Source organism: Dipodomys merriami, unplaced genomic scaffold (genome assembly GCF_024711535.1).
Source record: "Dipodomys merriami isolate MVZ:Mamm:240054 unplaced genomic scaffold, mDipMer1.0.p SCAF_16, whole genome shotgun sequence".
In the NCBI taxonomy this organism is placed as follows: Eukaryota; Metazoa; Chordata; class Mammalia; order Rodentia; family Heteromyidae; genus Dipodomys; species Dipodomys merriami.
This window is the reverse complement of record NW_027202937.1, coordinates 9,870,938-9,895,624: the sequence shown is the minus strand read 5'-3', so window position 1 is coordinate 9,895,624 and position 24,687 is coordinate 9,870,938. Positions and strand designations below refer to the sequence as shown.

The window sequence follows — 24,687 nt, the reverse complement described above, 5'->3', positions numbered from 1 at the left end:
TGCTCCCTCAACCAGAAACAGCCACACCTTGGCAGGTCCACAGAGCTCTGCTGTCCTTGCCAGGCAATGGTTCTCTCCTTCAGGTTTGTCTTTCTGCCCAAGGCCCACGCTTGCTTGGTAAAGAGATGAGAGTGCCCAAATAACAGGGACAAAAGGGGACCTTGTGAGCATGGGCATGGTGGCAGAGACCTAGCAGAAAGCTCTGGTGGACTTTGTATGTCCCTCCCCCATGGTATAACCCCTGCTTTCACTGCATTTGATGGTGGTATAATTTGTGGAGGGGAAGGGGAAAAACAAATCGTTTAAATAGGGATACAGGTGGACCCATTGCAACAATGAGATGTACAAGTCGTTATGTCGAAAACAAACTTTACAACTTTGGTGGAGGGGAGGGGAGAGGAGGATTGGGTGGGGGGGCAGGGGAGGATGGGAAGGGATGGGAAGGGAAAACAAAGGAGGAGGCTACAATGCTTGATAAGAAATGTACTCATGATCTTGCCCATGTAATTGTAACCCCTCTGTATGGTATTTTCACAATAAAAAGAAAAAGAAAAAGAAAGCCCTGGTGGCCACCTGAATGTAACCCTCTGGGGGGTCTTGCTGCCCATGAGCTCCCCTCTGAGCTTCCACTGTAGCACAGGCACCGGCACTGGGCACCCACTTGGTACTTGGTGTCTACTTTGAGCTGGGCCCCAGGGCTACAGTGGCTGGCCGTGTGCAGTGCTGGCTTTATGGGGCTCACTCCTGAGCCCTGGATACGTGTAGGGACACCATGTGCTCTCATGGATGTTTCTTCAAACCTGCCCTCTGCTGCAATTTATCTCTTCTACCTAGAAGCAAATTCCTTGTCATGAGGGCTGGGGAAACACGTGTTCAAAGGAGGAGCAGGAGCAGAAAACAGTGAGCTGGCCACACAGACTGCCCTGTCCCAAAGGCCAGCCTGAATATTACCAGGCAACAGAGACAGCAGGAACTGGGATGGCCATCCCTGCTGCCTGAGAGTCAGGCAGTGGGCCCACTTGTGGGAAGTTGGAAGGTTATCGGGGAGACCTAGGTGCTGGAGGGGGAGAGGGGTTAGTCCTGATTTCCTACCTAGAGGGTTTGATGGGCCCCGGTGGGCTTAGGTTTGTGCAGAACATGAATGTTATGTCAGGGTCCAGCTGCCTCTTCCTGTTCAGCCTACAACCAGAGGAGGAGAGCCAGATCCACTGCTTCCTGCTGTGTGACTTTGTGCATGTTACTTAACCTCTGTAGATGTGAGCCTCCCCTATAGACGGCTCCCCTGCCACACACAGTGACACACAGACACACAGTGACACACAGACACACAGTGACACACAGACGTATACACAAAACCACATATTCACACCATGAACAAGAACTACACAGTCATATTTAACCACATACCCACACAGACACACACAACCACACACAGAACACATACCTAACACATACAACCATAGTCACATGTACCCATACACAGACATGCACATCACACTTATAACACCACAATCACAATCACAGCACAAGCACAGTCATATGCATACCCACTCTCCAGCTTTCCACTGGCTCACAAAATCCTCCTTTGCAGAGCAGACCCTTTGCCAAGCCTCCCTGGTGAATCTTATCACCGTGCACTCAGGTACCCCAGGCCTATGCCCCCATCACCAGGGCAAGGTAGAGCCCTGGGACAGCCCGCCCCCAAGGAGCCAGGGAGAAGTCACCTAAGCCTCTCCTTGGCTGCGGTTCTGTACTGACTGGGCGTGGAAGGGAGGCCAGACCTACTTCAGAGTCCTAACAGGGTGCCTGGGCCTGGCTACTGGATGGGAGTGCACAGTTTCAATGGTCCTGCTCACTTTCCTTCCTTCTGATCCCTTCCATGGTCCCCAGTGTTCCTTGCCCAGACCATCTCTGTGGACAAGTGGGCTGAATCTGGAGGTGCAGAGGTAAGGGGCAGGGGGGATGGGGGTTTCAGGCCTCAGACAGCTGGCCAGTTGTAACCCAGCAGCCACGTGGGGACAGTCAGATGTCAGGTCCCATCCTGGCCACACACTGCTTCCTGAAACAGCCAAGTCACCTGACCCATGTTTCCCATCTGTAACATGGTAGGCACACTCTACCCCTGGACAGGGCGGGCTGAGGATAGCCTGGCCCCTGGGGAGAGACTTGGGGGATAGCAGAGGAGACAGATCCACTGCCTGGCCAGAGCAGGCTCCATGCCTCGGAGCCCAGCCCCACTGTTCTCTAGCCAGGAGTCTTACGGGGCCATGTAACCGCATTATTTAGAGCTTTATTATTCATGGTATTAGGCTCTGAGCAGAAGGAAATTTGCTGAGTGATCGACCTAATATCTCAACACAAACCCATTTAGGCAAAATACCTTCAAAGTGAGAAAAGCAGGAAACAAAATAGAAAAAGGAAGTGAAGGGATGTGTTTGAGGTAGTTGGTGGTTGGAGGGCATTGAGGGGCAGCTGAGGGAACAGGGCACTGGGAGAAGCTGGTTTCTGTCCTATTCAGACCACAGGCTCCTCTTCCCATTGGCAGCTGTGTGGCATCCAGCAATGGGGGAGCCCACCTATTTCTTAGGTTAGACTCAGGGAGTGAGGGGCTCCTTTGAGGCCCCTACAGGCCCTAGACTGCTGCATGCAGAGCCAGGTCCTGGTTTGGTATGCACTGTGGAGGGCTGCAGTAAGCAGGGCTCTCAGAGGGGAGCACAGCTCTATCCATACTCAGACAGCCATGTACAGAATATGGTGTCAGCTCCTTCATCTGGCCCCAGCCCCTGACCTATGGATGGCAAGGTCACAGGGCTCTCCCATCCTTTCCTCTGCCCCTCAGCCTCCCTCAGTGCCCCCTCTCCTACACACACACACACACACACACACACACACACACACACACACACACACACACACACACACAGACCACCACCACCACCACCATCACCACAACAGGACCACTTCCTCCAGCCCATCCAGAATATTCCTGCACTCCAGCCTCTGCCAGCCCTGGTCACTGAGCCAGGGGTACCTCCTTCCCTGCTTGCTTCCCTACCTGCCCAACCCTCCCAGCCTAGGGGCTTGATCTCCCTGACTCTTCTCTAAGAACTTGCCCAGCTCCTTCCCAGAGTTCCAAGCATACCTTCCCACAGGGATCCCATCACACACACCATTTGTTCTTCTCTATTGGCTCCTCCCATCCTCTGCCTGGGGCTGTGGTCCCTTCTGTAATTTACCTACTTCAGGGAGAGGACTGAACCAAGTAGCTGGGGCTCAAATCCTAATCCTGCCACTTCTTTGCTCTGTGACTTCTTAACCTCTCTGGATCTTGTCTCCTCAAAAAGGATGAGTGAGCTAGTTAATATAGGTAAGGTGCTTCAAACAGTGCCAGGCAAATAAGTAACCGACAAGTACTTCCTATTACTGCACCGTTGTTGGTTTCCTCTACCACTCCAGGACCCCATGCCCTAGGACACTGTGTCTTTCCCATTCCCCAACTCCTCACAGGAACAAGGATGATTTCAATCAATGTTGGCTGACTGGATCCTCATTTCCAGCTATGTTTTCTGCCAGTCTCATCTTCCTGATGTCTGTGAGAAAAAAGTCACCAAGGGCCTGCTGTCAGAGACCGCTGGGTGAGGACAGGGTCACTGGAAAGACACCCTGGCCAGTTCCACTCCACCATGAGAGTGAGGAGCTGGGGTTAGGGGCCAGCAGCCAGGCCTGCAGTTTGGCCAGAAAGAATGAAATATTTAGGAGCCCACATCCCCAGGAACTAGAAACCGACAAGCAAAATGAAACTCTGAGATGTAATTACGAAGGCAGGCCAAGTATGTCTCCTGCCCCTGGCGGCTCAGCCCCTGCCTACCACAAGCCGGCACTGGGTAATGATGTCCGACTGAGCCATCACCCACACCAGCCAGCCCTGGGCTCTCCCCAAATGCCAGAGTCGGAGAGGAACAGCCTGCCCGGGCTGCTCCCCTGATGCTACAAACAGAGCAACAGGAGCAGGGCCTGGGTCAGCCCTGGTACAGCTCTAACTGGGTGAACCCCTCACCCCACCAGGCATCAGCTTCCTCCGCTAGAAAACAAACCTGCTGAGCTGTGTGTGACAGAAGGGCAGAACTAGCCCACATGCCAGGTGCCCTCAATTGGCACCTAGTGAAGGGTGAGGATCAAGGTGACGGATGCTGCCACTGCAGAGCCCCAAGAGGCCACCAGGAGACACCAGCCTGCCTGAGACTCAGTTAAGAAGGGCCGGTGGACCAGTGTCCAGGGCTGAGATCTGGACTGGCCTGTGAGCTGCAGATTCCAGAGCCTTCCAAAAGCACTGCTCCCAGGCTCCTGTGTAGCCCTTGGGAGAAGGCCTTGAGCCCCAAGGCTGGGGCCACCTTGGCCAGACCTGGGAGAGTGAGGTGAGGACTAGGGGAGGGGAGAGACTAGGAGACACTGGAACCAGCCTTGAGCAAGGGTCAGCTGGACAGTTAGGGCAGGGGCAGTGCAGGGATGCGGGGCCCCTCCCCCATGCCAAGCTGGGGAGGGCTCTAGAGAATTGGCTGACTTTCCTTAACTGGCATTTGAGGTGGAACAACTTTTCCAAGTATGGGACTGCAGTATGAAGGCCATATCTGAGCACTGACTATTTGCAGACACATCTCATGACAACCCAGTGTCCCCACAGATTCCCCAGTAGGATGGGACTGCCTGGCATTTTGAGCTCCTTTCTGATCTAAGCCCGGGGCCCAGAGAAGGACAGTGATTTGCCCCAGGCTTCCAACACCTGTAACACAAAAACACTCTCCAGGTCTTTCTCCAGACTGACTCAGGAGCCCAGACATCCCAGTGCACTTCCGCAGGAAGACTTCCTGGGTGTCGGCAGGCTTCTCTTCCACAGACTTCTATAGCAACCCCAATCCTGAGTTGTCTCTCACAGCCGTGAACAGAATGTTTGGAAGAAGCACTCTGAGTACAGCAGCCTCTGGCATTGCTGGGCTCAACGCTGACCCTTACTCAGAGCTAGTACGCTGTGCACACCCCTGCCAGAAATAGTCCTGGGCTGGGGTATCACCACAAAGAGGACCAGTTAGGCCCTGCCTCGCCCAGTGCACATCCTCCTCCGAAGTGCACAACAGGCGCCAGGGAGTGAAGGGATAAACAAATGATGATGATGAATGAGATAATAGATGGTTACTTAACTAAAAGCTGGCCTAGGCTGGGACATGGCGCCAATGGAAGAGCACCCGCCTTGTGAGTGCAAAGCTCTAGGTTCAAACACGAGTACCTACCAAAAGTTAAAAAAAAAAAAAAAAAGGTGGCCTGGGACTGTGGCTCAGTGGTAGAGTGCTTGCCTAGCATGCATGAAGCCTTGGGTTCAAGTCCTCAGTACCACATAAGCAGAAAAAGCTGGAAGTGGCACTGTGGCTCAAGTGGTAGAGTGCTAGCCTTGAGCAAAAGAAGCTCAGGGATAGTGCCCAGGCCCCGAGTTCAAGCCCCAGGACTGGTTTAAAAAAAAAAAGCTGGCTTGTTGTCCAGAGGTCTCTTTCCCACTTATTCCCCTGCACACTCTGTTCACTGTCTCTATCTCTATCTGTCTGTCTGTCTCTCTCTCCCTCTCTCTCTCACTCACCCCTGTAGAATGCTTTCTCCCCAAGTTAGCTCCTCTAATCAACTCATGCCTGGTGAAATATGATCATTTTATAGAAAAGGAAATGAAACCCTTCCCTGTGCCACAGCTCAGCCCCAGCCCTTCCGCCTGCCATCTCTTCCCCTAGCTTCTCCCCCCCCACCTTTCTCTCTCTCTCTCCCTTTCCACCCTCAGCCCCACACCTTCTGAGGTGACCTGGAAAACTGTCCTCCCATCTCTGAATCTGTCACCTAGATCAGGCATGGTGGGACCCTGCTACCCCCACCACCCACCCATCTACCCACATCTCCAAAGCCTCTTCCTGGGCTCTCTGCAAATCCCCTTCCCCCCTTCCCTCCGGCTTGTCACTTTGTCCTGCTTCCTCTTCCCATCCTAGACTTCCCTTGGGCTCCAAGACATCGTTAGCTTTCCTCTGGCTCATTAAAAATGAGAATTTGCATAGAATATCCATATGATTGTTCTGTCTACAGCAAAATGGGGCATGGATATATAATGCGCCGTGCAAGTCAGTCAGGGAGGAAAGTGAGGACAGTTGCAGTTGCAGGAGGAGGAGGGTGAACTCTGATCATGAGGAAGCCAAGGGCTCACCTTTGGGACTGGAGGCAGAGATAGCACCTCACCCCCTCTGGCCCCTGCCTGGCCTCCCAGACATTAATTCGCCTGTGTGTTTGTGTGTGTTTAATTCTCACAATAACCAGCAGACTACATTCATCTCCACTTTCCAGAAGAGAAACCAAGAGGTGTCCAAGGACTTGCGAGGCTAGCAGGCTTGGACCCTGCTGTACCTGGGGGGAGCCTTAGAGACCTGCTGCTCTTCTAGATGCTGCCCCACCCCTGGACACCTCCCACTGGGGCAGGCCTTTCCATGAACAAGTCTCCCTCTTCCTTATTCCTGCTGGACTCTTCCTCCTCCCAAACACAGCTTAGCCAGTGATGCATCCCGGCTCATAGCTGCATTCAGCCTGGCCTGGTCCCAAGAAGGGTTGGTTCACAGCTCTGCCCAGGTATAAATGTACTTGAATGAAAAAAAGGAGGGAAGGAGGAATGGAGGGAGAGAAGGAGAGAAAAACAAAAATAGAAACTGACAATAAAGTCAAGGGGAAGGGAGCCTGCACTTTATAGTTTGCTCTGCTTCAGCATCCTAGGACTACAGAGAGTCCTACTGTTAGAGGCCAGTGCTGCTGTCCATGGTGCTGAGCACTTGCTGACCTCACCTGCCTGGGTACCCCCATCTCTGCCACAGAGCCCAAAGCAAGCCCTATGGGCGGGCCCAAGCTGCAAAATTCACCCCAAACTTGTCACCACCCCTACTTCCTGCTCCACACATCACCTTTCTTAGGTGACTGCAGTGATCTCCTCACTGCCCAGGCCCCAGTCAATTCCCTATACAGGAGCCAGAACAAGTTTAGGAAATCTGAGTTCCCTTGTGCCCCCTCCCCTCAGCTTACAGCCCTCCAGTGGCTCTCTTCCCACTCAGAGCAATAGACAAAATCCTCTGGATGCCCAGGAGACACCCTGTGACCTACCTGCCTCTCTTCTCCTCCCCTCCTTGTTCATTCTGCTCCCACCTCTCAGTTGTTCCTATCTGCCAGGCAGGCTCTGGCTCAGGGCCTTTGCACTTACTGTTCTCATCCTGGACCTTCAGAGTCCTCCCATGGGCCCCTTCCCCGCACTGGGGCTCTGGCCAAACACAAACACCAAGTCTTCAAGAAGGCAGATTATGTTACCCTCACCTGAGGCATCTCCCCCACTAGCCTAGTTCCTGCCTGAAATCTCATTAACAGTGCTGTGTGGACCTGTCCACTGAGAGCTGCCTCCAGCCTTTTGCCAGATGATGAGGCCAGGGGTGTTAGTCCGTAGATCCTTCATAAATATGTATTCTGCAGACAATGCATTTCTGGGCAAAGACCAGGAATGAAAAGACTGGTAGGAAGATGATAAAGACTCCCTGTGGCTCACACACACACCCCCAGCCACACCCTCCCAGGAGCTGTGTGACCTGGAGCCCAAACTCCAAACTCAAATCTCTGAGGCGCTGAGGCCCCAAGAATGCTTGATGCCTGATGCTTCCCCCCCCCCGTCTCTGTCTCTGTCTGTCTCTGTCTCTCTGTCTCTCTGTCTCTCTGTCTCTGTCTCTGTCTGTCTCTGTCTCTGTCTCTGTCTCTGTCTCTGTCTCTGTCTCTGTCTCTGTCTCTCTCTCTCTCTCTCTCTCTTCTCTCCTTCCTTTTTTTCCTCCCTCCCTTGCAGCTGGGGAGCCTGGGCAAGCCCTGGGGAACCTGGCCTCAAGTGTCTCCATCAGAGGGGGCCACTCCTCAGGGCTGCAGTACAGGGTCTCAGGCTGGGACTAGACTTCTATTTCGATGGTTAATGCCTGGACATTTGTGCATTAAGACAAAGGACAAACCAGGCTCAGTGGCTCAAGACCATAATCCTAGCTACTTGGGAGACAGATTGGGGGATCACAGTTCAAGGCCAGCCAGAGCATGAGCCTTCACAGGCCTTCATCTCAATCAATGGCTGGGTAGAATGGCATCTGCTTGTCATGCCCAGTGACACGGGGAAGAACAAGTAAGAGGATCACAGCTCAGGCTAGCCTGGGCATAAAATGAGGTCCTATCTTGAAAATAACCAGGATAAAAGGGAGCTGCAAACATGGCTCAAGTGGTAAAATGCCTGCCTAGCCAGTGTGAGGCTCTGAGTTCAATCCTCAGTACTGAGAAAAAATAAAAATAGAAGCGAGGTGCTAGTGGCTTACACTTGTTATCCTAGCTACTAGGGAGCCTGAGATCTGAGGATCACAGTTGAAGCCAGTCCCAGCAGGAAAGTCCACGAGACTCTTATCTCCAATTAAGGACCAGAAGTGGAGGTGTGCTAGAAGTGCAGGTGTGGCTCAAGTGGCAGAGAGTCCGTCTTGAGTAGGGAAAAAAAAAAATAGGGAGAGCTCTCATGTCTTGAGTTCAAATCTCAGTACTGGCACAAAGTAATACTAATATTAATTAATTAATTAAGGACACTGGCCCGGCTAGCTAAGGGGCTGGTGTGGAGTATAGAATCTGTGCAGGCTCAAGGACTGTGGGAAAGGGGACTGGGCCGGAAATACAGAAGATAAGGCAGAAGTGTCTACCTGCATGGACCCATGGAAGGCAAACGCCTCTTTCTGGGCTCCAGAAAAGGATGGGACCTTTCCAAGGTATGGAATAGGGAAGCTGGCCACTGGCACACAGTGGCCGCCTATTGGCCTGGAGCAGGGCTGGAGGAGGAGCGAGTGAGACCGGGTGTAAATTTAGTCTACAGGCAGCTGTGTGACCTGGGCAGGTAACTGTCGTTCTCTGAGCTTCTTTGCTGATGTAAAGGTGTAGGTATGGCTTGCTCTGCTGCATCTCTAAGGAATTCAGAGGGATTTCTGGGGTGCCTGGAGTTCCACTCCACAGAGAAAAGCAGGTGGAAGCCCAGAAGTCAGCAAAGAGGTGAAGAGGGGTCCCAGAGGTCAAAGGTCAGTGGCAGTGGGCTGGGCAGTCTGTGGCCTGGACAGCAGGGGCCTGTTGGAAGGGGTCCTGTCCCACGGGAGCCCAGTGAGCTTTGTGACTGCAGAGGCTCAAGTAAGGAGGCGGGAGAAGGACAAGATGAACTTGAACGGAAGTTAAGTCAGAGATACCTGTAAAGGCCCCAAAGGGGCCGGGGCTGAGCAAACCCACCAGCTCCACTGGGGCTGCACTGGGCGCAAGAACACTAGGCCAAGCTCACATACGACACTGGGCCTCCATGAGGCCAGGCAGGCTAGAAGAGCCACGGCATGCAACAATCGACACCAGCACCTTCACCCCAGTGAAAATGCTGAGGCTCAGAGGACAGTGACCAATCCAGGGTCACACAGCCGCCCAGAGCCAGGACGAGAACTTTCAGCCCTGACTCCCAGCCAGAAGCCTTCTATCCCAGCACGGTGTTTAATGCCACACCCAGGCCTGTGCCAACCTCACAGCAACCCTACATGGAGCCCTGTTCACAAAGGCAGAAACTGAAGCAAAGAGCCTTGAGTGACTGCTCAACGTGGTCCAGCTCATGGTGGAGAGACAGAACTTGAACCTGGCCACCTGCCCCAGCATCTGGCCTCTTAGTCACCCAGTTCTGCTACAATTAGGCTCTAAAAGCCAAAGCCACAAAGGCAAAGGGAATTCCTGAAAGCCCTAAGGGATCTTCACACATGTGGAACCAGCGAGGAGGCAAACGAAAGATCACGCTGTCTCCCATCCAGGGGAAAGGACACAAATCCGGAGCAGCACAGCTCAGCCTGTGACATCTTCCTCCTGTCACTGCTGTCAAGCTCAGAGGCAGCAGGCTCACGTCCCTGCCATGATAGCCCGCTGCATACATCAGAGGGAGCCCTGGGAAGAGTGGCCACGCCAAGAGAAAAGCGGCAGGGCCTCATGACACCCAGCCCCAGGGACTGAGGAAATCGAGAGATGTCAGCACCCTGCCACAGGCTAGAGTGGCAGGAAAATCAGAGCGGACAGGCAAAGTCCCCGAGGCGAGCCAGACCAGCGCAGGGGGTTCATCTTCATAACAGGTCAGAATTGACCTGGCAATCACTAGTAGTCACATTAACACCAGCACCTTGCCAATCTCTGGGCTGGGAAGGAGACCCTGCTGCTGTGACTGGTGGGCCTGTGGCTCAGCAGGGAACCTCTATATTCGGTCTAATTCATGCTCTCTCCTCCAAGCAGAGTGACAGGACACATGGGCGGATCTAGGCTCAGGATGGCCTGGCTGATAGGCTGAGATGGCTATGTGGAAGGACCATTCCCATCCCAGTCCTGGGAGAATACAGGATCTGAAGGGCACAGCATGCAGGCCTGACCTGGGGCCAAGACCTGGTGCCGCTGCCCCCCAAAGTCAGCCAGCAGGGATATCCACGTCTACCCTGAGAAGCTGCCAACACCATTCAACACTCAAAGACCACGCAGCCTCTCCCCACACACACCCCAAGCTCATTTCCACCAGATCCCCATCAGGCGTCTTCATGAACCAGGCACCGACCCCACACAGCCGGCTTCAATCATTCCCCAGCTGAAAGACCAAGCCCCAGAGCTACCCCTGCACACCTACACAGCGAGCCTTAAGGCACTGCCCATTCAAAACTCCTCCGAGGGACATCTCCCAAGTAAAGTCACCGGAGGACATCCACGGTGACCACAGGATAGACCGAGGGAGGGGGAGGCTACGAGGAACATTTGCTTCTATGAGGGAGGGCCAAGTCCCAAACCTGCCACAGATAGAAGAAGTCCCAGATGGCAGCAGCGGTTCCAGTGACCAGGGCTGGTCACCAGTTCCCTCCACGCACATCTATGTGATGTGTGGGAGCAGAGGGGCCTGGGGCTGAGCAGGTCCTCCTTCTCTCCCAGGCCACGGGGAAGAGGGAGAAGATTCAGCAGACCCAGGGCTTTTGTGACAGGAGAACGGCTCTCCCCCCCACCTGCCTCCCCACCCCCACCCCGGCCAGGAGCATCTGAGTCTGGGGATGTACAGGGGACATCTGCAGGGAGTGGACATTCAACAGTGATGGAACCACCTGGCATTGGCAGCAGGCACCAATACACCACCTCGTAAAGCAGACACAAAGGCCCACGTGCCACAGCATTTCAAATGACAGGGCTGGCCTACATCAGCTCACCTCGCAGGGCTCTCTGTCCCGCGGCCACTGGCACCAGGCCAGCCCCTTGCTGGGTCCCATCTGCTGCCCTGCCCCCAGGCTCTCCTCCCTGCTGCTTCCCACCTGGCCTGCCCTTTCGCCCCTCTCCCCCTGTGTCCTGCGGCCCTGGGGTGTGTCTTTCCACTTGGACAGGACGTGTCATTACGCTCAGCTAGCTTCCGCAGGCAGGGGTGCTGCCCCAGGCTCTGCCCTGCTCAGCCCGGGCTGCTGATGAGACCCAAGAAGTGAGGCCTGGCGCTGCTTCCGTACAGGTGGGAAACAAAGCCAGGTGAGGAGGGACTGTATCTCAGGATGAGACACAGGGCAGGCACTGCACCGAGAAATGAGGGCAGGAGAAGCCCACATTTCAGACAAGCAAAGCTAGCACGGCTGCTGAGTGCCCAACCGCTGCCTTCTGCCCCTGGATAGGACTTCTGTCCTCAGTGAATCCAAGCAGAGGGTGGAGACAAGTCAGCTCACTGAAGAAGAGGCTGGGGTCCCAGGGCGGCCTGACCAGCCCCCTGCACAGCCAGCCTCAGTCTTCTCCTTCATAGGCTGGGAGATCAATGTCTGAGGCCCAAGGCAGGTGGAGAACTAAAGAACAAATGAGTGGCTGGAGGCTGGATTTTGTGATCAATGATCCAATCAACAAATGTTTATTGAGCAACTACTATGTGCCAGGGGCTGGGTTAAATAGTAGGAGTATAGCAGGGAACAAACAAGGCAAAAAAAAAAAAAAAAACCTTGCCCTGTGGACCATAGGATAGAAAACACGTTAATTAGCCCAGCACTATGAAGGGAAACCAAGAGGATATAAGAATTGAGGGAAATAGTGGGGAAGGGCTGACTTAGATGGTTGGCCAGAGAGGTCGCTCTGAAGAAGGGTTACCTGAGAATACTAAGGATCTGGGCCACATGGATAAAACGGGGGGGGGGGAGCTTCTGGGGCAGGAGACCAGCCAGTGCAAAGGCCCTGAGGTAAGCTCCTGCTGCCTCTTGCTTGAGAACCAATGAGGAGGCTAGTGTAGCTGGAGGAGAGGGAGGGGAGAGTGGATAGACATGAGGTCAGCCAGGGAGGGGGGTGTGGCAGGCGTCTGGGTGTCCACCTAGGGGATTCTGAGGGGACTCAAGCCAAATCCGGCTTCCCCAGATGTGAGTAGTACCAGTCTTTTCAGATGGCCAGTCCCCCAAGAGGACAGGGTCCACTCACGAGAGGAAACCCAGCCCCGTCACAGCTGGACTGGGAGCAGAAGCTACAGGCTGTGAGAGCCCACCGTCCCAAGCAGGGCCTTGCAGCCAAGCACACCACGGCTCTGACTGAAGCTATCGAAATGCAAGTTTGCCGCTCAGTCCTGGAGGTCAGACCAGCCCAGCCCGACTCGGTGTGGTCTCTGGAATCTCAATGGGGCCAAAGAGCATCCCAGAGGTGAGGCTTCTAGCTTCCTGCTGAGCACAGGGCATGCCATCCTGCAGGAGCAGAGCCGGTGGCTCTGGCCAGCTACACCCACAGAGACTATCTGGTCCCCAGCCTCGGGGCACAGGATCCACCACCCAAGACCACGCCAGCCAAGCGTCCAGCAGAGGGCCCTGCCCGAGAGCCCTGCATCCTCTCTGTCACAGCATGGGAGGTGGGGCTGCGCAGCGGCCAGGGAGACCCCGAGCTAGGTTCCACTCCTGCCCTGCTGGCTGTGGGGCCTTAGGAGAGTTACTCCACCTCTCTGAGCTCCAGCCTGGCCAGTTCTGTACAACACAGCTGTCTTGAGACTTCAGCTGGACCCTCCATGCTTCTAGGCGGCCCTGCAAAGGCCCTAGCATGCCTGGGCCTTGTTTTTCCTCTTTTGGAAAGTGAGGGCACTAGTATGGGGAAACTGAGGCTCGCCATAGGACCCCATGGATATGGAAAAGCTATACAGCTTAAAAGTTAGTGTCCAGAGCCCCAACCCACAAGGCCCTGGGCCACCTTCAGATCTGTGCCTCCCCTCCACTGGTTTTCCCTCTGCTCGTGACGCACTTGCCTTATCTCGGGAGCGCAGGCGGGGCCTGCTCCGAGAGTCTAATCCTGTCTGTCCCACTGAGGAGCCCAGCACAAGGGGAGAGCCGTACCAGACCGCACAGAGGCCCAGTGTGCCACAGACCCCTACAGAAAGAAATGGGTGCCAGTCACCATCCAGATTTCACATGCATGCACCTGCCTGAGCCCTCCCTGACTATCTGCCCTCGGCCCACCAGAACAGCTGTATGGCAAGAACCCGACTGGCCTGGCTCCTCTAGCTCCATTCCTGAGCCCACATGCAGCCTCAGTCCATGCCTCATAAGCCCTCTTGGGTCCCCTGGCTCCCCAGGCCTCCCTAGAATAGCCAAGTGCCAGACCCTCACGTCAGCCCTCTAGGGGGCGTCCCTGAGCCCTCAGCTCCGTGCGCCACGAACACCTTGCATTCTGAAGACAGCCTTGTTCAGTCCCACTTCACAGACGAAGAACCTCCAGGAAGCCCAACAACTTTCCCAGGGCCACAGAGCCAGTTTGCTCTATCTGACAGAGCCTGACGATGTTGCAGTGGCTGTAAAGCCAGCAGGGAGAAGCAGGAAGAGGGGAGGAGAGCCTGGGTCCCAAAGCTCTGCTCCATGTCCTGCTCTGGCTGTGTCCTAGCTGTGTTTCACCAGGATTCCAAACAAGTCAAGAAAAGGGGTAAGGAAGGTAGGGGGTGTGGTGCAGGCTAGGCCTGGTTAAGGCCTCAGTATTTGCCCAAAGCAAAGAAGGTAAGGATGACAGGGGCTGACAGGGCTGGGCTTCCCAATGGAGAAGCCCCCACTGATGGGGGCTCTCTAGCTGGAGGACAAAGCTAGGTGCCCATCCCCAGCTCTTCCACATTCTGGCTGTGTGGCCTTGAGAAAGCCACTTGCCCTCTCTGACCCCTGTCTACTCATCTACAGAATGGGGCCCAGCCCAGGCTAGGCGCCTGGGACTCACTCGCTCCCACTGTGATGTGTGTCCCCCAGCTGGAGACCAGCGTGTGCTCCCCTCCCTCCCCAACTCCTCTGAGCAACTCGCAGATGATTTATACTTCAGAGGACAAATCAATACAATATACGGCCAAAGACATCTTTAATCTTTCGCAGGGATTAGGCTACAAGGTACAGCGGCCTCTTTCTACCAGCCACTCAATTCTGATTTCAATTTGGCCAGCTGCAGCCAGGCTTTCTCTCTCCTTTTCTTTTACACCCACCCAAAGACCTTCCTCCAAATAAAATCCTATTGAACAGGTGGGGCCAGGGGACCCAGCTAGCTGCCCATAGCCTGGCCAGGCCCCCAGGACTGCCTAGTGTGGAAAGACTGGTCCAGAAGGAGGGTCTGTGGACAGGCGGGGAGCCAAACCTTCAGCAATGTGCAGATGGCACCCAGGGTGGTGGGCGCTACGTGTGGGACCCTTCAGCCAGGACAAGAGGGCCCGGGCTGGGGGCCCTGGCATAGCAGCTGATTCTCTAGTTTTTCTGGCCTGTGAGGCCTTTTTTTTTTTTTTTAACATCTTGAATAGACTTTGTTTTTTCTAACTCCCCACACTTGATTAGCTGCTTTTAAAAACAATTCACATAGTTCTACCTTCACCTAGAACCTAATATCTGGAATGAATCTCCCGTCCCTCCTGGCAGTGTTTGTGTGTGCGTGTGTGTCTCTGTTTGTCCATCTGTCTGCCTGCCTTGCACAGGAACAGACTCACACAGGGGTGAGCTACCTGGATCTCAGTAAGGGTGAAGGGGGAGCACCAGGGGTACAAGACAGAGTTAATGAGGAGTCAGAAACAGCTGGGACCTCTACTCCTGGAGTCCAGAGGCTTCCCTGTTTCTGACTCTGCATTCTGTGTGACCTGCTAGTTACTGGATAGCTTCTCTTCTTCTTTCCCCTCCTGTAAACTGGGGTGCCCACCTGACAGGGCAGGGGTCACCTTAAAGCTGATGCCGGTACGTGGAAGTCCTAGGGGCCCCTCTAAGTCTGCTAGGGCAAAGACTAACACTGAGGGACACTAAAAGTCTGAGCCTTCTGTCCCTTCCCCTGTCCACTACTTTTGTCCCCAAATGCTAGAAAGGTCATACCTGAAGCAAAAGGCAGCAGGCTTGCTTGGGGGAGAAGTCAACCATTGGGAGGAGAGGAAGCAGAGTTTATGAGGGTGGTAGGTCACCTCCCAGCAAAGGGAAGGGCGTGTGGGCTGCCAGAGGGGAGGGGAGATGGGGGACTATGGTTCCATTCTGAAACTGTCACTCAAGGGGCTGCTGCCAGCTACCTGCAGGTGGACAGGTCTGGCCGGCCTGCCCCTCCCTCTGCCTCAGGCTGTGAGGTGAGGGTAGCCCCAGGACCATCAGTCAGCGCTGGCCTACTTCCCGCCGCCGCCCCTCCGCTGTGCAGTGGCACCCAGGCAGCTTCAGCTGTACAATTAAAGGGGCTCGTTGGAGATTTATAGCAGGATTATGCCTGCAGGGTGTTACCATCGCCAGCCTCCGGACACCGTGGTCCTTAGGAAAAGCAATTACAGTCCTGGAGCCCTGCAGGTATAAATATAGGGACACCACAATCCAAGGTGAAGAGTGGCAGGTGTGCTACTTAGAGACAGGGCCTTGAGCAAGGCCAGAAATAGGTGGATGGACTCTACAAGACGGGCCGCCCGGCTGGACATGGGGATCCCTGCCTCCCCACAGGGGGTCCCAGGCAGGGGCTCACTGCCTGACACCTCAGGAGGTCTGCACCACGGCATCAGCAGCCAGGCCTCGGGGCCCTGAATTACAAGCCACAATGTCAACGCTTGTGAGAGCCCTAGTCCAGAGGGACTCCTGAAAGCTTTGTCTCAGGAGCCACTGCGGGAGGCACAAGCTAGGAAACACAAGCTAGTTGGAGAGACCAGAGGAGGACAAACCATGTCCCCAGAGCCGCTTGCATCCCAGAAGCAGGGATCACGTCTTCATGAAGGCCCAAACCAGCACAGCCCACCCACTGGTGTGAGGAGAGGACCCCCACACGTTACACACACACCCCTGTTAGGACAGCTGCATCCCACAGCCCCTCCTCCTCAGCCAGCCATGTCTGCAAAGGGCCTCACCTCCCCCCTGCCCCCCCCCCCCGCACACACACACCCCTCGGAGTACCTAGCATCCAGGAGGCCATGGTTCTAACCTAGCTCAAAGGAGAGACTGAGACCCACAGAAGGTGTGGCTGAGGGTGGCCCAGCTCACGCCCTGCCTGGTCCCCTTATCACTGCACAGCGATGACACCTCCTTCCCCACGCACAGCCGGAGGCTGCCTGACTCACCATCCTCGCGGGACTTCTGGATGAAGGCCTCCACGCCGCTCTCGCCATAGCTGCCCTCCGAGGCCAGCGTGGACACGTAGTTCCACTTGAGGGCACGGACAATGTCCACCATGGCCTGGGCCTGGAACGTGTCCGAGGGCACCACGCGGGAGAAGAAGTCGTAGCGGCTGTTGTCACTCAGGTCGGGAGCGGTGGAGGCGTAGCTGATCTGGGGGATCTGGAGGGAGTGAGAGGGAACACTGAGGGGGCAGCTGTCTGTCCACCCAGCCCAGCCAACCCCATGGCCCCACACACCAACCTCCCCCACCCCACAGCCTTGGAACCCCAGCCAGCACTTCCAGGGGCACGGCCTCCCTTACCCTTTGGAGACCCCATAACATGGGCAGGACAGATCCAGCCTCACCTGACGCCGGAGGAAGCAGGAAAGCTAAGGGTGGTCAGCCCTGCCTCAGCTCCGTGCCACCCACCTCTTACCCCTCAGTAATCCCAGATCCTGTCCACCCCAGCAGGGATGAGGCTGGTGGGAAGCAGGGTGAGAATCATCAAGCCTCCTACCCCCAAAGTCTTCCCACCAGCTTTACCAGATTCTACCTCTGATGAACCCAACCCCCTCCCAGTGCCATATGCAAACACGAACTCACATGCCAGGAGCCATACCACCAGCTGGGAGATGCCAGTCTGGGGGACATGTCCAAGTGGGGAAGAAGTTCAGCCTGGTGTTCAAGGTGGGGAGATGGGTACCCGAGGGGCCCTAGGAAATCGTTTGGTCCAACCTCTGGCCCCAGGAGCACCCCCTGCACTGACCAAACAGCGGGGGTTTCTGGGCAACTTCTTCCTGGCCAGCTCAAAGGAGAGAGAGCCCCCGTCCCAGCTCCCTGACCCTCACCCTCAACCATGGACAGAAGCACAGGTACACAGAGCAGGGGGTTCTGAAGGTCCCTTCTCTCTGCCATCTGCTCACAGGGCCCAGCGAGGCAGCTGCTGCCTCTCGGGCAACTGCAGGGCACACCCAAGTCTCCTGCTCCAGCCTCTTCCCAGCCCCACCCTCCCAGGGACGGGTAGATGGGCTGAGCTCAGCAGTGAGTACAGAGCAAGAGACCAGCCTGACTGGAGCAGAGAAGGGAGTCTAACCACCATATGATAAAGGGACAAACGGCTAAGGGGAAGACTGCTGGGGCAAGGGTTTGCCCTCCACCAAAGATGCCAATCACCAAAAGAGACCCCAAGACAACCTCCCAGCTGGCCCCTCACCAATTCTTCCCACTGAACCCAAATCCCTGGGACCTGCAGGATGAGGAGAGAGGAAGGAAAAAGTTGATTGACTTGAGGGGGTTGGAAAGACCAGAGGGTAATTAATTCCCTCGGCTTTTAGTTGATTGATTTGGGAAGTTGGAGAGACCAGAGGGTAATTCCCTAGGCTTTTTCACTGTAGCTCTTGGGGTCTTTATAAAATGGAGCGCAGACACAGGTGCTGGTGGCTTGTGCCTGTAAACCTAGCTACTTAGGGAACTAACAACAAAAGGATTGAGGTTCCAGGCCTACTCTGGGTAGAAAAATCCACAAGAGGGGCTAGGAAGGTAGAGTGCTTGCTTTGTATGCATGAGGCCGTAGGTTCGATTCCTCAGCACCACATAAGCAGAAAAGGCCAGAAGTGGTGCTGTGGCTCAAATGGTAGAGTGCTAACCTTGAGCTGAAGAGCTAAGGGACAGTGCCCAGGCCCAGAGTTCAAGCCCCACAACTGACCAAAGAAAAAGAAAGAAAAAGAAAAACCCACAAGACTATTCTGAGACTTCGTTTTCTGAGCCAGGAGAATCGGTGTGTGGCCCACACCCATCATCCTAGCTATAGTAAGGAGCATCAAATAGGCCAAGTGAGGTCCAGGTATGCACCTGGAAATGAAGTGAGATTCTAACTGAAAAATAACCAGTGCCAAAAAGAACTGGAGATGTGATTCAGTGGCATAGTGCCTTCCTAGCCTTGAGTTCAAATCCCAGTGCCACAACTCGGAGTACATTATGCTATTCACTGTGGTACTGTATGCAACAGCAAAACTTTGGGAGCAACCAACATGTACATCAAGAGAGGATGATTAAAGCAGCCATCAAAGCATGTCACACAGCTGTGAAAACCAGAATGAGGTATCTTTCCCTGTCCTGCTCTGAATGGGTTCTCCAAGACATGGCAGGGTAAAAAAACAATGGCAATCAAGGAGCGTGGCATGTCTGTGAGCGTGAGGAGAGGCGTAGACTCATGCCGCTCTGAAGCAAAATGGTGCCCTCACCAAGGGGCGGTGCAGGGTTGGGCTGGGCCACTCCCCTTGTGCCCTCTGTCATCTGGAGTATACAGCTACGCACTCACATCACCCTTGAATATACATGAGTGCATGGGTTTCCTTTCCCACGTCTGTCAGCCACGTCACAAGCCTGACTGACTGCCCTGGGGCGCACGCCGCAGGCAGACAGCGCCCTCCGAGATGTGACTCCATCAGCGATCCTGTCCCAGATCGATACAAGAGCCCTGGCTAGGCGTGAGCTGGAGGAGGGCAAGGTGGCTACAGCTCACTGGTTTTCAGAGACCACAGCTTTCGAGCAGGGTCTCAGCCTGGTGGTCTCAGCGCCCCCCTGGGGAGGACTGTGCACCTCCACTCACTATGTGTCTGTGACACATTCTCCTCCAGCTGTGACAACCAAAAGTATCTCCACATGTGGCCAAATGTCCTGGGGAAAGAGATTGTCCCGAGTCCAGGACAACCGCTTAGAGATACACTGAGTTGACGTGATGCTGTGAGGTCTGCCTTGACAAAATTGAAGAGAGCAGAGAGCGAGAGAGGACCGAGGAGGCTAAGGTCCCATGTGCTTGTGCAGCAAAGTCACCGTGAAATTCTTGTACAATTAATATATGCTAATAAAAATCTTAAACAACAAAACAGGAATCAGAGGTGAGGATGGGGAGAGAGGGAGAAGAAACGGACAATTGTTCGGTGTTCTGCTTAGTATATATCTGAAATGCCCAATTTTTCTTTAAAAAAGAGCTTGTAAATTTAAGAAAACAAAAGCAAAATAAAATGCTAGGCTACCCTCCCAAGAGAGATAGCCTGAATTTGGGACTGGAACGAGAAGAAGCAGGGGAGGGCCCTGGGCCTGACATGTACCACACTTCTCCCATACCCTGAGAGACACTGTCCACATAGCTGGCCGCTTGGCTGTTCATCCGTCTGTCATGTCCTAGACTGACAGGAGACCCCACTTTGGATATCTTCCAGAACCCAGGCTGAGGTTACTCTGGGGGACCCATGCAGCAGAGACTTACTCAGGAGTCTTGACCACACCTAGACCTTCAAGCTGGAGGCAGACAGGGATGGAACCCCTGAAATCCTTCCTTCCAAGCCACCCTCCCATACTTCCAGACCCTTGCTACAAGCAGTGGCGGATGGTCAGCTGTGTGTCCAGGTGTGGGGCCCAGGCCCACCCCCAGCGAGGAACCTGGGCACTCTGCCCCCATCTACTGCATGTACCCTATTCCCATCTGCCTGGTCCTCATCCCCCCACCCCCACCAGCTCCTAAGTGTCCTAGAGAGAGGTTATCAAGCTGAGATGTGGTTCGAATCCCCACTCTACTGCCTGCAGCTGGAACTTTGGGCAGGTAATGTCTCCTCCCCAGGCCTCAGTCTCTTTAGTTGCCTGATGGGGGTCAGTGACAGTAGCCTTTGAATAATAAGACAGTGACAGCCACCCAAGGGACTCATGTGACCATTAGAATAGCTGCTCCAGCTGGCCTTCTGCAGAGATGAGCTCGCCCCTCCCCAGGCCCCCTGTCCTACCACCTCTCCCTGCACCCCCCCCATTCCCCCCAGGACCTGCCCTGCCTGCCTGCCTGTGCTCTCCCCACAGTCACACCATTGTCATCGCCATGGGGACGTCCTGAGAATGCTAACTTGTCTGCCCGGCCCACTCTGCCCCAGCCGGGAGTGGAGGAGGGGCCAGGGACGCCATGCACAGGGCATGGGGTGAATCTACCAGTCTGCGTGTCAGCAGGCGGCTGTGACAACCTGGCCATGTGGGACTGTGAGGCGTCTTCCACTCTCCAGGTCTGCAGCCCTGCTGGAGAGGGAGGGAACGCTCCATTTACATTCACCTCAGAGATGTCCCTCACCTCTAGCAACAGCCACACAAGAGAGGCAGGCAGCGCTGCCCACGCCAGCCAGCTGCCCAGCTCTGCCTCCATCCTCCCCTGGGCCACACACAGAACCCCTACTGTGTGCCAATCGAAGTGTTAAGGACAAGGACATTGTTCAAGTCCAGTAGTTCCCGGCCAGCCTCAGGACCTTCTGCTAGGGCTATCTCTCTGCCTGCACCAAACCCTCCCTGGACAGAGAGCTCAGATATCGCCTCCTTCAGGAAGCCCTCCTGGGGCCTCCAGGGACCGCTCAGCCTCCCATAGCATCAAGTGTGGGGGCACTGGACACCTTCCTGGCATCATGATTCTCCATCTATTTGTCCTCCTCCTTGCTCTTTGTTGTTCAAGACTAGGCCACCTGGGGTGATGCAGAGGTGGACAGGATTCATGGTACCCCAAATGCTGGTTGGCACCTGCTATGTCCTAGGAGACACCATCAGAGGAGGCAAAGTGCTGGTGGAAAAACACTCGGTTAGCTTAGCCACTGCAGGGGGGTTGGGGATCTTGAACCTCCTAGGGACACAGCTGGCCCCCAATAGAACTCGGGCTAGGACAATGGTGAATGACTGAGGGGAAGGGAATGCATGAATAAGCCTGCCTATCTCTCTCTCTCCTCTCTCTCTCCTTCCCACTCTGCCTCTCTCTCTCTCCCCCCCCTCACCTTCCTCCCTCCTTTCCTTCTTCCCTCTCCTCCTCCCTCCCTCCCTCTCTTCTAGAGTGACAGGAGTCCCAGCCACATGGGAAAAGACAAAAGCTGCTTCTGGGATTGAGCAGCAATAAAGAGGAGTTCCTAGGGCATGTGTGTGTGTGTGTGTGTGTGTGTGTGTGTGTGTGTGTGTGTGTGTGTTCATGTGCGCGCGCACGCGCATGTACACAGCACATGCCAGAACCCATGGCCCCACCCATTCATTCATTCCTCTGCAAACCATCACCAGCACTAACAGCATGCCAGTGTGGCCCTGAGTGCCAACACGGATAGCAGAACCCCCCCCCCCCACACACACACACACTAAGCACAAGCTCACACTCCAGCCAGGGAGGAGGAAAAATCTGAGGGTTTCAATAGATATAAAGAACAGGAGGAAGCCAGGTATAGTGGTTTGTGCCTGTAATGCTAGCACTCAGAAGGTAGAGGATAGAGGATCTCATGTTTAAGACCAGCCTGGACTACAAAGTAAGATTCTATCTCAAATATAATAGCCAGCCAGGTGCCAGGCTCACACCTGTAATCCTAGCTTTTCAAGAGGCTGAGATCTGAGGATTATAGTTCAAAGCCAGCCCAGGCAGGAAAGTCCATGAGACTCTTATCCCTAACTACAGTCAGAAGTAGAAGTGTGGCTCAAGTAGTAGAACACTAGCCTTGAACAAAAAAGGTAAGAGACAGCACCCAAGCCTTGAGTTCAAGCCCCAGTACTGGCACACAAACACACATAGACACACACAAGTGTGTGCCAGGCTTGAACTCCAGGGTTTTTCTGCTCATGATTGGTGCTCTATCAATTAGGCTACCCCACCCACCTCTTGCTTTTAGTAGCCTAATTAGAAATGAATCTCTCAAATCTGTCTGCCTGAAGCCAGGTGCTAGTGGCTCACGCCTATAATTCTAGCTACTCAGGAGGCTGAGATCTGAGGATCACAGTTAAAGCCAGCCTGGGCAGGAAAGTTCATGAGACTATCTCCAATAAACCACCAGAAAACCAGAAGTAGAGTGCTCACTTGAGCTGAAGAGCTGAGAGACAGTGCCCAGGCCCAGAGTTCAAGCCCCATGACTGACCCAAAAAAAATCTGTCTGCCTGGGCTGGCTTGGAATCATAATCCTCAGATCTCAGCCTCCTGAATAGCTGAGATTAAAGGTGTGAACCACCAGTGCCTGACAATTTTTGTTGTTGTTATTGGTCATTGGGCTTGAACTCTGGGCCTGGGCGCTGGCCCTCAGCTCTTCAGCTCAAGGCTAGTACTCTACCACTTGAGCCATAATGCCACTTCCAGTTTTTCTGGTAGTTTATTGGAGATAAGAGTCTCACAGACTTTCCTGCCCGGGCTGGCTTTGAACTGAGATCCTCAGATCTCAGCCTCCTTAGTAGCTAGGATTACAGGTGTGAGCCACCAAGGCCTGGTAGGGTAATTTTTTTAAAGGAGGGAAAAGGAGGAAGAGGTAAGAGTATGGGGAGAGAGAAGACACCCTCTGACAGAGTTACATTGAGTCAAGACCCTAGGAAGGAGGGGGCCATGTGGGTATCTGAGGAAGCAGACAAGTCCCTGCGTGGATACAGCTGCTGTGCTTAGACCACGTGGCTCTAGGCCACAGGATGCCCAAGCAGCAGAATCTGAGGCTCCCTCCAGAGAGCAACCATCCATGTCCTGCACCATCCATGGGGCAGGAGGCAGGGTCCTCCTGGTGCTCAGAGCTCACAGGACACAATTCCCCATGGCCCCTGAAGCCCAGGGCTCTGTTCAAGAGTGTTCTGGGCAGTCAGGTTGAAGTCCTCACTCTGTGCTCCATAATACCATGTTCTCTGGCAGCCGAGTAACCAGAAGCTCAAGGCCACTGTCATGGACATTGGGGATCCCCGTGATGGGAGCCACGATTCAGTACTCTTCCTGAGAGCTGACTTTCCCTAAGCCTCATGCAGAACATAAACTTCCAGCGTGTCGTAGAGCCAGCCTGCTACAGGCTGTGCAACCTGAGACAAGTCAGCAGCCTCCTGGGACCTCAGTTTCTTCCCCTACAATAATGACACGGGCCTCACAATAATGACAGAGCACTTCATCCCTAGATATACAAAAAAGACTGTGCTGCTTCCGGTTTTATGAGTGGTTTATTGGAGATAAGCGCCTCACAGACTTTCTTGCTCGGGCTGGCTTTCAACCGAGATCCTCAGATCTTAGCCTCCTGAGTAGCTAGGCGTGAGCCACCACACCCGGCCATGCAAGATCTTATTAAAGAGGTGAACATGCCTTGAACCATTGTGCCCATTTTACAGATGAGGAAACTGAGGTTGAGCGAGATGACACAGGCCCATCAGAAGCCAGGCCCTGGCTGGGCTGCTCTGCTGCCTACTCACCACCCCTGCATATTGCTCTTTTCCTTATGCCACGGCCAGATCTTTGAAGCCCCTGTAATCAGCCACCACTCCCCACTGAGGAGTAGGAAAGTCCTGCCTGGGCCAGCACCAGCCAGCTAGCTGCCCACTCCGTGCCCTCCTGATCCTGCTACCTCAAGTCCTCGCTGCCTATCTCTCAGGAGAGCTGTTTTCTTCTCAGATAAAAGGCAGCAAGGCTTTCAGGTACATAAAAGGCAGGTGGGTGGGGCTCTATGGTGCAGAGAAGGTAGCCAAAGGGGAGAGGGGAGAGGGCCCTGGCTGCCTGCACTGTGCCTTGCCAGACATCCTGCCCGCCTCCACCAAAAATCCCCCATGGGCCTTTGCTATGAGACTGGGGGGAGAGGGCACTGGGTACCCATGCTACTCACCACCAGACATCCTCCCCTCTTCCACCTGGTATCCCCCGTGGGCCTTTGCTGTGAGATCCCACTCTCAGAAACAGGAGAGGCTGCACTAAGGCTTCCAGTGCCCTGCCGCCCTTCCTCCCTCTGCACCCATGTCTGTGTCTCAGGAGGGCAAACAAAGACCCAGTACCAATTCCAGGGCTCAAAGGACACAGACTCAAGCAGCTCAGACAGCAGCCTAGAGAGGCCAGGCCAGGGTGTAGGAATGGGGAATGGGAGCCGTCATGGAACTGGAGGCCATGCCCCCACGCTGTGGGTACAGATACAAGGGGCTCCCCAGGCCATGCCACAGAGGGCAGGGGGTTCCAGGAGTGCCAGGAAGCTGGGATTCTAAGGGGGGCCTGGAGAAGCAGAATGGCCCTGGCCTACACTGGCA

At 54.7% G+C, this 24,687-nt stretch overlaps 1 protein-coding gene across 1 annotated transcript in view; it reads right to left on the bottom strand.

Annotated features, from left to right (window-relative positions):
- Positions 1-24,687, bottom strand: part of Grm4 (glutamate metabotropic receptor 4) — a 99,888-nt gene that overhangs the window by 40,192 nt on the left and 35,009 nt on the right. The window contains exon 3 of the mRNA XM_070023955.1: positions 16,628-16,844. Coding sequence (XP_069880056.1) covers positions 16,628-16,844 — 217 coding nt within the window. The remainder of the gene's footprint in view (positions 1-16,627; positions 16,845-24,687) is intronic.